We start from the raw sequence: 12,045 nt of genomic DNA, 5'->3' as shown, positions 1-12,045 counted from the left end.
AGTTATTGAGAATTCTCCGGTCGTTTGCCTGGGTCCACTCCGCGGTCCAGCATCATCATGTGAAGATGAAAGGATTTTTTTCTGGCGAATTATGAAGAGAGGCGGAAATAGAACGGAACGAGATCCATAGAACTGATTTTTGTTAGGCGTCAACAAACCCGTTACCGGGGGAGCGCGCTGGCAACTCTATCAGAGAAAGAGGACAGACATTTTATATGATTATTCTGATGAGAAATGGAAAATTCCTTAGCAGATTACACATGGTGTGGTAAAACCTGTTGTGTTCGTAATAATTCACGCAGGGGGCGTAAGCCTTGGGTAATACTTACTGCTTTTGGCGGCTTCCCAATCGCAACATTCCGCCATATAGGTCATCGGAATTCTGATACCAACGCGTGTAATAATCCAAAATAATGACATAGCCTTGGGAGTCATCAGAGTCTCTTAACAAGACAATGGAGTGGCGTAGTCTAAGCCAGGGATATTGGGCTTTTCAATTCTTTCGAAGTCATCACGCTTTGTCATGGCGGTCTTGTAGGCCCAGTCATACTTGCTCCCACGAAGGTCGGAAGCCTTGGATGGCGTGGTGATCTCATCGATTTGGTCAGGGTTGGGGATGTCTGCCTCCACAAGGAGAATGCGAACGTTGGGATTTTCGGCGAGGCGACCAGCGACAGCATTGCCTGCAGTACCACCGCCGACGATGATGAAATCGCCCTCGGAGCCGTTGGATACTGTAGCCATGTTGCGAGGTGTATCTGTATCTGAGGGTTTGAATTAAAAGATTTACCTGAGAATGATCTTTGTCTTGCCCCAATGTCTTTGGAACCCCAATGGAAAATGTAAAGCAAAAAAGGCCACCATCTTTATGAATTAATAACTTGTCCACCTGTATCGAGATCGCGGGCATTTGAGACGGACCATAGTGGCTCCGAACAATGCCCGGGGATAACAGTGTTGGCTTGTAGATGGTGGGTTCACATTATTGGAATAATAACTAGGTTCTCTGTAGCCCTACTTGGCGCATTAGTTTTGCTGGTACGGTCAAGCGCCTGACACCAAGTAAATCGTCAATGATAAATATGCGTCAGCGGTGCAACCCCCTTACCTAACTATTTCAGTCGAATGACTCGCCAATTATCGCGAATCGATTACAGTCAGCTATAGTCAGCGAACGGTCCTCGACTTTGGCTGCGACAACCAGGAGAAGTGCGCTAATTCCTTCTTCCATTTGTCTTATTTTAGTCGAACGATTCGCCAATCTCGCGAACTGTTTACTGTCTAAGGGGTGATTTGTTTTTGAAATCGACTGTACCGTAAATGGACGATTGCACTATGTTTTCGAGACTTCACTTCTTCAACACATCGGTCGCGGAATGTATCGAATCCTTGATCTGGGCTTTATTCATGTTTTTGATAGCCGCGAAGAATCAATGCCTCCCCTTCGGATAGAATTTTCTCTACGGGATTCAGATCAGGTAAGTAAGGCGGTAGATAATGGATCCTTACGCTGGGTGAATACGGCCATACTTTGGCTGTAGTATATGTTTTCGTTCTTTTGTCGACCAGATGGAATTCAGTGGGTTTAATGCTCTTGCCGTTTTACTCGGCCCCTTTAGGGCTCGTGTATGAGGCTTTTGCTAGCGGATAGTCGCTTCACGTTGGGACTACATACATTTTTCCGTAGCTAATCTAAAATGGTATCCATGATCGCTCAGCCTTTACAGAACTATATCGTGTAAACTCATTGAGTAACTCGAGTTCCATAATGTAATCTCCTAAGCACGATGCGCCACTCTCGTCTAGAGATCTATCCTCAAAGACGATGCGAATTCAACTTCGAGATTCTGTAAAGGAGCAGCAACAGAATCGTCTTCAAAAACTTCCTCCCGATATAAAAATATCTCTTCCGTTAGATGCTTAGAATTCCCCTTTCCGACAGGCCTTTATAGTAGTTATAGGCTACTCTGTCGATGAAGCTTGAGAATACTGGGAGATTCTGCTTAACTTCAGACCTCTTTCTGGGTTACACACCGGCGCCAAAATTAGCGCTATCCTTCTGAGAGTTCTATAAAAGTATAGGACTGCACACTGCGTACTGTTAGCGACCACCGATGATATATCGAATTATAGCACTTTAAGATCGAGTATCTAGGACTCGATTTAGTCGCTCGAGCTAAATCCTGACGCTATCATTATTCGAATCCTCTGCCTTGCCTATGTCGTCTAGCTTAGTTTGGAGGATCTCCATAGGCAGATGAAGGAAACCCCAAAAATGTTATAGTGGAGATACGATGGTCTGACGAACGGGCTCAGTATCTTGGCGGGAGACCACCAAAGCCATTTAAGCAGGGACCCTGGTGAAACCATTGATTCCAAACCCCTTAAATTTGCGTACAGTGCACCAGCTATTTCTATTATAATACCTTCTTCTTACCCTCAAGAAAAGTGGAGGAGTATTCCCTTCCTTACTTGGCAAGGGTCCGATACGATGTGATAGTCACCCCGCTCGAGGCAGTCAGCTTGGCGGCTCTGTAAGTAGTGGTATTGCGGCAAGTGGCGCTCGTGTTGTTTAGGCATCACAGCTAGCACGGTTGTACGCAATTGGCCGGGGCAAGCAGCTATGACGCAACCAGTACGGGAAAATTCAATTTCTATCAATCGGACCGTGAGATGGGCCTCGTATTCATGTAAGAATACGAAGCTACGTGAATCATGGTAGTGCTCTCAGCTTGTCATTTTAGACACTGTGGATTCACTCGGGACATATAAAGCAGGAAGGTATCCCATTCGAGGGTATGATATGACCGTTTCCATTTTTCTCCATCCATTTTTCCAAAGATCGCCTGCCTTAGCTCTCAAATTTCCAGTAACCATGGCGTCCAGCAAGATTGACCATCTCACAATCTACTCCTCGAAGGAGGAATTTGAGCCTCTTATTGAATGGTATAAGAAAGCCCTTTCTCCTTTGGGCTACAAAGAGATCATGCGATTCCCTGAATTCGTCGGACTGGGTGCCGAAATCCCTGACTTCTGGATTGCCCAGAAGAATACGAATATTCCGGCTGGTATTCATTTTGCTTTCACGGCTCCCGGTAATCAAATCTTGCGCAGAATTACATTGGAACTCATGTTGATGGATTGATCTGCTCTAGACCGGGCCACTGTCGAGGCCTTCCACAAGGCCGCTATTGATGCAGGAGGCATGTGTAATGGCAAGCCAGGATTAAGGCCAGAGTACCATGAAAACTACTATGGAGCGTTTGTCCTGGATCCCGTTGGCAATAACGTGGAGCTGGTGAGTACCCAGATACACCCTCCCAACTCTTCTTACTCATCCGTTTTCAAGGTAACCCATCATCCCGAACCGATGTAGGAGTAGTCATTTGAAACTGAAAGATGCAGTTGGCGACTAGTATAAGTCTGGTAAGAATAAGCGAATGGACTATAGCTCCATTGGTTGCTGTTGCCTTGAGCGGCGAGTAAGGCAAAGGCGGCTGCAGACGGGGTTGCCTACGCAATCTAAATATTCAGAGGGATGAATTCACCCGAGCATGGGGAAGGGGAAATGAAATTGAGATTCTTCTATTTTGACTACTAAATATGGTACCTATGTTCGAAGAAAATCATCTTGATTCTACGGGAAATGGCAGAATAGTTTTATGTCGAGCCACGGCAGTCTAGCCCTTCTACACTGACACACAGCTGTGTGCGTGCAGAGCTCTAGAAAACCAATGAGGCACTGAATTTTAATCTATTTCCTGATCTACAAACGGGTTTCAGGTCAAAGGTTAGGGGGGTTTCGGTGTCTCAGCCTGAGAGCCAATTGGATTATATGGATCACGCATCACTGAAGTTAGCGAGGACTACAAACGGAGATTTTTTGTGGGGTGTACTTTGAGCAGTCATCAAGTTGTATCGACGGAGTACAGACCGAGACGAAGCTTTATAGACAAAGAACCCTTGAGAGATGAGCGCCAGGGAAGCAAACTTGAACGATTGCTAATGCTTTTGGAAGTGATTTCACTCCGCGGTACCCGGAGGTCCAGAACTAGAAATGTCAGAAATTGTTCAATGAGGCATTCATAAAATCCTTAATTTCCCCCAAAAATCTTTTAAATAGGGTTTTGCATTGTGTTTATGGATGTTTGGGGTGTGATCGTGATCTTTTGGGCAATCATTTAATTCTTGGCTGATAAGATAATTCGGAAGATTTTCCGAGGGCTCAAACTTCTGGAACTTTTCACATGACGGAGAAACTTAATGACCATTCTGTCAGTCGAGCTGCCATCGTCTCGCCGAACTTGAGACTGTGTTTCCTGAGTACATAGTATGTGACCGAAATTAGAACCTCCACAAAATATAGTGATAAAGTTGACTGTGTAATCATGGTCCGGATGACCCGGGGACGACAATGCGCGGAGTTTGCCAGTGGAGATACGGGGTGCAAGACCGAGCCGAGGGGGCCAGACCGCAGTACAGTACATAGTACTGATTTAGGTGTCTCGGGTGATGTTCGGTCACATCTGACAACTTAGAAGCCTAGACAGGATCGTTAATCAGAAAATTCAACTGCTCGGGGTCGGATAGTCAGCTGAATGTTGATTTGACCAGAAATCCAGTTTCAATTGCTCTCTCGGACACTTTTTGAGAAGTCCGTCGGCCTCGGGAAGATTATTCAAAGGCACGATTATGGTTGGCCAATGGATCATGGTCAACAACGTGGACTTTGTGGGCCAGACTTGCCTTTGAGATCCCGGCCGAGGCCAAGTTTTCGGGAGCCAAGTGCGTCATCGAGGATCGATGCAAAGAGATCAAGCAGATTTCTGCAGGAATCACCGTCAGAACTTAAAAACTTTAATTGGCCTGGGATTTGCCGCTGAGAAGCTGATTGGGCTAACAAGGAATTATCATCTCTTCATTCTGCTTAACACCTTTGCCATTGGCCACTTGCCATCCCTGCCACCAAACATAACTGGGTGTTCGACTGGTAGCGGATATAATATCAGCTTAAGGCCGTGATGACAACCCACGCGGTGGACCGTGTGGAGCATTCACGGTCGCTGACCCAGTTCACAAAATTATCATGCACCAAAGACATGAATGTGGAAAGTTGCCAGAATTTTCGATGACCCGGTGGATGGCGATCATGACGGTGGAAGTTTGGGACATGTTCGCTATATAAGAGGATAGAATAGACGGCCATGACGAGATCTTTCTCTCTCCACATCAAAACTGTTTCAATCAAAGAAAAACACACACCTTCAAACTTCATTCACCATGGGATCCACCGATTACAAATTCGAGGGCTGGATGGGCCTCGACAAGGAGGCCGCCAAGGGCAAGATGGTCTGGCAAGAGTTCGAGCCCAAGCCATGGGAGGAGACCGACATTGACATGCGAGTGACGCATTGCGGTATCTGTGGTTCTGATATGCACACCCTGCGCAGCGGATGGGTAAGTCACAGAGACGTCTGGTGGGTGATATGCTATTGCAACCATGACGACTAACATTGATAATATAGGGACCCACGCAATATCCCTGCTGTGTTGGACACGAAGTAGTTGGCGTCGCTGTCCGTGTTGGCTCCAAGGCCGAGGGAAATATTAAGGTCGGAGACCGTGTTGGTGTTGGTGCGCAGAGCGGATCCTGCCAGAATTTCGATGGCAACTGTGAATCCTGCGCCAAGGGCCTCGAGCAATACTGCAACCGCATGACTGGCACCTATAACGGCACATACGCCAATGGCGGCAAGTCATATGGCGGTTATTCGCTGTACAACCGGTCACCGTCGCACTTTGTTATCAAGATCCCCGATGAGATCCCCTCTGCTGAGGCTGCACCCATGCTCTGCGGTGGTATCACCACCTATTCTCCCCTGCGCCAGAACGGCTGTGGCCCTGGCAAGAAGGTTGGCATTGTTGGTGTTGGTGGTCTAGGTCACTTTGGTATCCTGTTCGCCAAGGCGCTGGGTGCCGATCGTGTCGTCGCCATCTCTCGCAAGGCCAACAAGAAGGAGGACGCGTTGAAGCTGGGCGCCGATGCTTATATCGCGACTGACGACGACGCCGACTGGGTTCAGAACCACGGTCAATCCCTGGACCTGATCATCTCCACTGTGTCATCGTCGAAGATGCCCATTCTCGGATATTGCCAACTGCTGCGCCCTCGCGGCACCCTCGTTCAGCTGGGTGCTCCCGAGGATGGTGGTCTTGAGATTCCGTTTTTCGCATTGATTGCCAAGGGTATCAAGCTCGGTGGTTCCATGATTGGAAGCCCCGATGAGATTCGGGAGATGCTGGATCTTGTCGTGGCCAAGAAGATCAAGCCGTGGGTTGAGGAGCGGCCCATGAAGGAGGCTAACCAGGCGATCCAGGACATGGATGCTGGTAAGGCTCGTTACCGTCTGGTGTTGGTGAACGAGTGGTAAAATAATCACGATGATTGGATATCCTGTGTTGGACCAGTTTTGAACATTGGCGTTTGTTGTTCTTGTCGCTGTTTAGAGTTAGCGAGTTTGTATATGCTGGGCCATTTTACTTGCCCGAAATCGAAAAGAGCGTTTCACTCTGACGTTTGCCTTTACACGGCAGTTTCCCCCACGATAACTTCCAGTACTTTCTTTTTTCTCTTTTTATTCCCCCTCTTCACTATTTCAACCTCTGACTACTTTCTCTTTTCAATTTCGTTAATTTCCAATCATCAACCACCACCTGTGATCTCACACCAACACAAATTCACCGACGACAAGATGCCTACCGACAACAAGGGCGCGTCTTACACCTACAAGAACTCCGGCACCAACAGCCAGGTGAGACATCCAGTCGCATTCATAGAAGCATAAATCTTGAAACTGATCTTTCTTAGGGCAACCACTATTGCACCCGCGACTATGGATCTGGTGCCGCAAACCAGAATGCCTATCACTACTCCAACAAGTATGTCTGCCTCGTCGCGAAGATATATATTGATACTGATTGATGGCCGGAAGGAATGGCTCTTACTACTACTCCAACTCGGACGGTAGCAAGTACTACAACAATGGAATCGGAGAAGCCTGGTACACTCCTCCTGCCCCAAGTGCCTCAAAGAAGTGATTGTGGGCTTCAAGGCTCTTGATCACCTGGAACACACCCGCTGGTTCATTGGTGATTTCGTGCTTTGACAGGCTTTGACATTGCCCGGATAGATTTTGCTGGTATTTTTTTTGGAAATTTTTATTGGGATGGCGCATACGAAGTTGGCAATTGTGAGCGTACTGCGGCCTGCCTTTTTGGATAGGAGGTGGGGATAGGGTTGGTGGTCTCAGATAGTTGGTGATTGAATGAACCAGCCTCTCCCTCTGTATCTTTCACGAAGAAGTGTTCCCCGGAGGTCAGTATCAGTACTCTTCGGGAGCATCACTTTAGGGTTGTAGTCCAGTCGTATGCTAGAATCCTATGGGGTGAAGCCTTTGCCATGTAAACAAGGCCAATGAATTCTAGCCTAATTCAAGCTTGCCTTTCATAGAGCAGTTGTTGAGAGAGCACTCGAGGCAACGACAAGACAACCGCGCTTTCTCACACTTCCGTTGAGAGGAAGAGACTGCAGTTTCCTTCGACACTATCGAACGGTGCAGGATCAAACATTTCGCTATTGCCCTTGGGAGAGATTTGGATCTCAACTGTCCGGATGACTCCCGGTAGCGGTGTGCTCGAGTTATGATTGTTTTGTATGTGTACATCTTGCTTGTTGGCAACATACAGACCTGCGAAGGCCTTATCTGGTGACCCCGTCGACTGAATTGAGATAGCAGAGCTGTTCTCGAGGAAGAACACTATTTTGCAGGGATAATACACAGTATGTAGTACAAAGTTAAAAATTACTATTTCTTGAACGCAATAGCGAATACGTTCAACCGGTCGGGATTAGAGTTTGTTGCACTCCAAGGGTCTCATGTGGTTAGGGTCCTATACAAATCACCCCTGCATGAACCATCCAACGATCTCGACTGTATGCCAGATACCTACAGTATTCGTATTCTACCCATGGAGAACCGAGATTACCGAGAATCTGGGGAAACCCATGCGGGCCCATCGGAATTATCAGCATGTCAGCTTTGCCCCCTTGTCAATTTCCCCGCACTTGAGATGGGCCACAGTCTTGACTCGTTTAGGCGATGAGCGCCACCAGCGGGGCAATTGGGATGTTTCAATTGGATCGCCTCTATTCAATCCAACTTTTGTCTCCTTATCGTCAAGTTTGACAGTCCGTCGGATCGGAAGCTGCCGATAAGAAGAAAGTAGCCGGGCCAGAAAAAGACACCGTCGCGTCGACTGCTTCTCCCCCCGCTCCCATGAGGCTACTGCTGATACTGCTGCTATCGTGGTCGCCATGTCTCCAGCGCAACAAGCTATGAGTGCCCCCGGTCGAGTCTGTGCTCGATGTGCTCGTATCGTGAGTATTGAGTCTCCATTGACCATGTTATGACGCTAATTGCTTATCGACGCCTAGAAACAACGATGCGACGGTGACCAGCCCTGTTCTCGATGCAAACGTACGACTCTTCTAGCTCCCATTGAGTATCTCAATCCGGTGAAACTATGAACTAACATCTCCGCGGATGGCTTGCAGGTCTCGGCCATGTGTGTAAGCCCCGAAGTCCCACTGAGAAGGAGTCTGTCCGCACATCTTTGCCTGCAACGGCTCTACGGCGTCCTCGGGCTTCGCGTTCCCGCGGGGGATGTCTATCCTGCAAGGCGAGGTAAATCCCGTATCCGTGGTGGAGCTGCGCGGTTCAAGATAACCCCAGGTGCTGATCTATCGCGGTCCTAGGAAGAAGAAGTGCGACGAGAACCGACCTCGATGCAGTGATTGCCGCCGGTTGAATCTCCCTTGCCAGTGGTCGTCCAGCTCCAGTACTTCTGAGACAATCGACACGTCTTCATCATCTTCCCCAGATTCCCATGCGACGGCCTCACCTCCTGCTGATCCGATCTACGCTTCCGACGGCGATCCGCTGCTGGTGGCCTTGAGCTCTATCACCCCGGAGGATGACGAGGAGTTTATCGCCACGCTCTTCCCACACCCTATACCCAAACAGAACGCCCTTGTGCTACCCCTAGAGCGCTCCCCACTCTCCACTAACCCGTATCTGCGTGGAGAAGAGGACCGGTCACTATTCAACCACTATATCCACGTCGTGGCGCGGGCCCTATCGCGCTCACACGACCCCGATCGGAACCCCTTCCTTGTGACGCTTTTGCCGCTGGCGGCCGCGTCTGATGCCGTGACTAGTGTGATCCTCAGCCTCAGTGGGTGCCATTGGAGGAGAGTCTACCCCAGTATCTGGGGATGTGCCTTGAAACGGCAAGGACAAGGTTTGTCGTCCCCCGGAAACCTAGCATGATCTCCTCAAGCTGACAATTCGACAGCCTTAGCTCAAGTCAATACCTTGCTCGGCAGATCCGATCGCCAATGCATTTTCGAAGCCTGCGCCACAGTTCTACTACTATGCCTGACGGAACTCTTTGATGGTACCTCCAAAGCCTGGAAATGGCACCTCAAAGCGGCAAACACCATCCTCAAATCCCCTGCATTTCAGAACCTCGTCTCCACAGATGAGTGGACATTTTGCATCAGCCTCTTCCACTACCTCGACGCCATGTCCACTATCTCCCGCTGCAAGGCGCCTCTCTTGCATAACAGCGATAGCATGGCCGAGCTGACGACCTCCCTTCGGCGAAACAGCGTACCCGAACTAGAGCGCAGCCAATCAACGGATGCGATATATGGTATCTCGCCCGCGCTATTCGACTTTTTGGGTATGGTTAACTTGCTGGCCAATCACAGGAGTAAGCGTGTCGACGAGCTCTCCGAGATTGGCTTCCGAACGGCTGCTTCACATCTAGAGAATCGGATCGATGAGTGGCGGTCAGATCACGACCAGATTACCGAGTTGGAGCCTGAGACGGAGCGCGCTACAACCGCGTTTGAATGGGCGATTCGATTGCGGCTGCATCAGGTCGTTGAGGGATATGATCCACTTCATCCATTTGTGGAGCGGTCGATTACGATTATCCTAGATTCGGCGCAGGAGATCCCTTATGCCAGTCGGGTTGAGGGGTGTCTGCTTTTCCCCTTGGTCATTGCGGGATCGAGTAGTATCAGTATGGAACGCCGGATGATGGTTAAGGAGCGTCTGATGGTGATGGAGAATACTCTTGGGTTTGGACATATTCAGTATGCGCGACAATTGTTGGAGGAGGTATGGAATGGTGCTTCCTGCACAACAGATCTAAATTGGGCCGCGGTGCGATATAGCAAGTTCCCCGGTGTTGTGTTTGTATAGCTTGGATGCTACTATGTATTATGATGAGATTAATGATAAGCGATTGGTTTCATTTGAAAATGGATCAATTCATAAAACAGATCTAACAAGATAGTTACAATTTCTCTCAGTTTCCGGCCATTAACTCTGCAAGGTGATCCCGCATATTATACCCACAAACCTCCTCGATGGTCAACTTCCCCGGTCGGTCTGACGATGAGCTCCATCCAATTCGCTCATTCAAATCCTCACGGGCCCGGAAACTTGCTTCCTGGACCTTTGTAGCGCGTGGCTTACGTAGCTTCTCATATAGTGCCAGTCCTTCGGACACGCTGTAGTACTCCCGGAAGTTCTTGTTGAACACTATACCTAGAGCACCGGCGTCTTCAAAGGCCATGCAGGATCCTTGTGACTGGTCGGGCATCATGGGGTGGGCTATTGAGATAGTCAGTGGATTTAAGCTTGGTGTTGGATTTACTCTTCTGGACATACCGGCATCTCCAAGGAGGCAAACCTTGCCCTTTACCCAGTATGGGTAAGGCTGGTGTCGATATACTATATAGATAGTCAGCGCTAGTTGGATTGGGTCAGGAGCAGTCAACCTACGGCGCCACATCTTAATATCCTCAGCATTCAGCATCAATGTCTTCATCTGGGGATCCAAGTCTGGGAAGGTATCCACCAATTGTTGCGGTGTAGCGCCAATATTCCACCCATCCTCACGGAGGTTGTTGACTGATGCAGGGTAGAAACAGTAACAGCTTACGACTTCACCGTTACTGCATGGCGACATGACGATCTTGTTAATTCCAAATCCACCCCAGTACTCGATGGCCTCGTTGTCGATGTAGTCTTCTAGACCGAGAGAGCGAAGCTTATCAGCCCCGATGATGCATCGGTAGCAGCACGAGGTGGACATTTCGAACTGAGGGACGACCCCGATCAGATTTCTTGTGAGGGACTGCACATTACATGTTAGAGCTGTGGATTAATATGAATCTTGGTTGACTTACTCGGATTCCATCGGCCGCGACTATCAAATCCGCAGTGGTCTCTGATCCATTCTCGAATCGGATGGTGCCTTGTTCATAGTTGACTTCGGTGGCCTTGTGGTTCACCTTCAAGGCACAGGCGGGTCCATCGCCGGGTTCTTCAAATGCCGATTTGAGAAGTTGCTTGTGAATATCAATACGATGGAAATTGTTGTACTCCTGGAATCTCATAATTAGTTTCTATATCACAAATAGCGTGATTGTGCCGCATACTGTGCCGAATTTGGACTTGTAGTCCCCCAGTGGGTATGTGCTCTGCACTTCACCATCGGACCAGTTGTGCATGATTAGCTGCTTGAGAATGACCTAAAATCTCGAGTTAGATCTGAGATATTATGTTTTTAATATCCCTTTGACAGTCTTACCGGCTTGGCCGCTTTCACATCCACACCCCATTCCTCAAGGAAGCGCGACCCGTTGGAGGCAGCACTCAATGACGCGCCTACTTCGCCTGCGAAATCGTATCGCTCGTAGACAGTCACTGCATGGCCCTGGCGACGCAGAGAGACAGCAGCTGCTAGGCCGCCGAGACCAGCGCCAATAATGGCCACCTGAAGCGGCGAGTCGGTACGTGAAGGCATTTTTACAACAGAGGAGTTGATTATTGACATGAAGATGATGAATTTCCAAGACCTCTTGAATTATCTAGAATATATACTCGATTCGTGGTGAGGTTATTCCTC

At 48.7% G+C, this 12,045-nt stretch overlaps 6 protein-coding genes across 6 annotated transcripts; 4 read left to right on the top strand and 2 right to left on the bottom strand.

The window, feature by feature from the left end:
- Nucleotides 1-444: 444 nt before the first annotated feature.
- On the bottom strand, nucleotides 445-744 carry N7473_013289 (glucose-methanol-choline (gmc) oxidoreductase; the record flags this gene model as incomplete). The annotated part of the gene is made up of 1 exon (XM_057159228.1): nucleotides 445-744. The coding sequence occupies one exon, from the start codon at nucleotides 742-744 to the stop codon at nucleotides 445-447; it is 300 nt and encodes a 99-aa protein (XP_057001964.1).
- Nucleotides 745-2,875: 2,131 nt separating this feature from the next.
- N7473_013288 (VOC family protein) lies at nucleotides 2,876-3,376 on the top strand (the record flags this gene model as incomplete). Its single annotated transcript, XM_057159227.1, has 2 exons — nucleotides 2,876-3,095; nucleotides 3,156-3,376. The coding sequence occupies 2 exons, from the start codon at nucleotides 2,876-2,878 to the stop codon at nucleotides 3,374-3,376; spliced, it is 441 nt and encodes a 146-aa protein (XP_057001963.1).
- Nucleotides 3,377-5,280: 1,904 nt separating this feature from the next.
- Nucleotides 5,281-6,431, top strand: N7473_013287 (NAD(P)-dependent alcohol dehydrogenase; the record flags this gene model as incomplete). Its single annotated transcript, XM_057159226.1, has 2 exons — nucleotides 5,281-5,457; nucleotides 5,526-6,431. The coding sequence occupies 2 exons, from the start codon at nucleotides 5,281-5,283 to the stop codon at nucleotides 6,429-6,431; spliced, it is 1,083 nt and encodes a 360-aa protein (XP_057001962.1).
- Nucleotides 6,432-6,752: 321 nt separating this feature from the next.
- On the top strand, nucleotides 6,753-7,098 carry N7473_013286 (uncharacterized protein; the record flags this gene model as incomplete). The annotated part of the gene is made up of 3 exons (XM_057159225.1): nucleotides 6,753-6,812; nucleotides 6,869-6,939; nucleotides 6,993-7,098. 3 exons carry the CDS (start codon nucleotides 6,753-6,755, stop codon nucleotides 7,096-7,098), a joined length of 237 nt encoding a protein of 78 aa, XP_057001961.1.
- A 1,276-nt stretch (nucleotides 7,099-8,374) lies between these two features.
- On the top strand, nucleotides 8,375-10,331 carry N7473_013285 (uncharacterized protein; the record flags this gene model as incomplete). Its single annotated transcript, XM_057159224.1, has 5 exons — nucleotides 8,375-8,437; nucleotides 8,495-8,537; nucleotides 8,615-8,744; nucleotides 8,816-9,360; nucleotides 9,415-10,331. 5 exons carry the CDS (start codon nucleotides 8,375-8,377, stop codon nucleotides 10,329-10,331), a joined length of 1,698 nt encoding a protein of 565 aa, XP_057001960.1.
- Nucleotides 10,332-10,437: 106 nt separating this feature from the next.
- Nucleotides 10,438-11,943, bottom strand: N7473_013284 (uncharacterized protein; the record flags this gene model as incomplete). The annotated part of the gene is made up of 6 exons (XM_057159223.1): nucleotides 10,438-10,745; nucleotides 10,803-10,865; nucleotides 10,917-11,271; nucleotides 11,324-11,521; nucleotides 11,576-11,668; nucleotides 11,728-11,943. The coding sequence occupies 6 exons, from the start codon at nucleotides 11,941-11,943 to the stop codon at nucleotides 10,438-10,440; spliced, it is 1,233 nt and encodes a 410-aa protein (XP_057001959.1).
- Between the last annotated feature and the right edge of the window lie 102 nt (nucleotides 11,944-12,045).

This window comes from Penicillium subrubescens, assembly GCF_028828155.1.
Source record: "Penicillium subrubescens strain IBT 31985 chromosome Unknown utg000014l_segment0_segment0, whole genome shotgun sequence".
Lineage (NCBI taxonomy): Eukaryota > Fungi > Ascomycota > Eurotiomycetes > Eurotiales > Aspergillaceae > Penicillium > Penicillium subrubescens.
The sequence above is the reverse complement of the archived record's forward strand: the minus strand, read 5'-3'. Positions and strand labels throughout refer to the sequence as shown.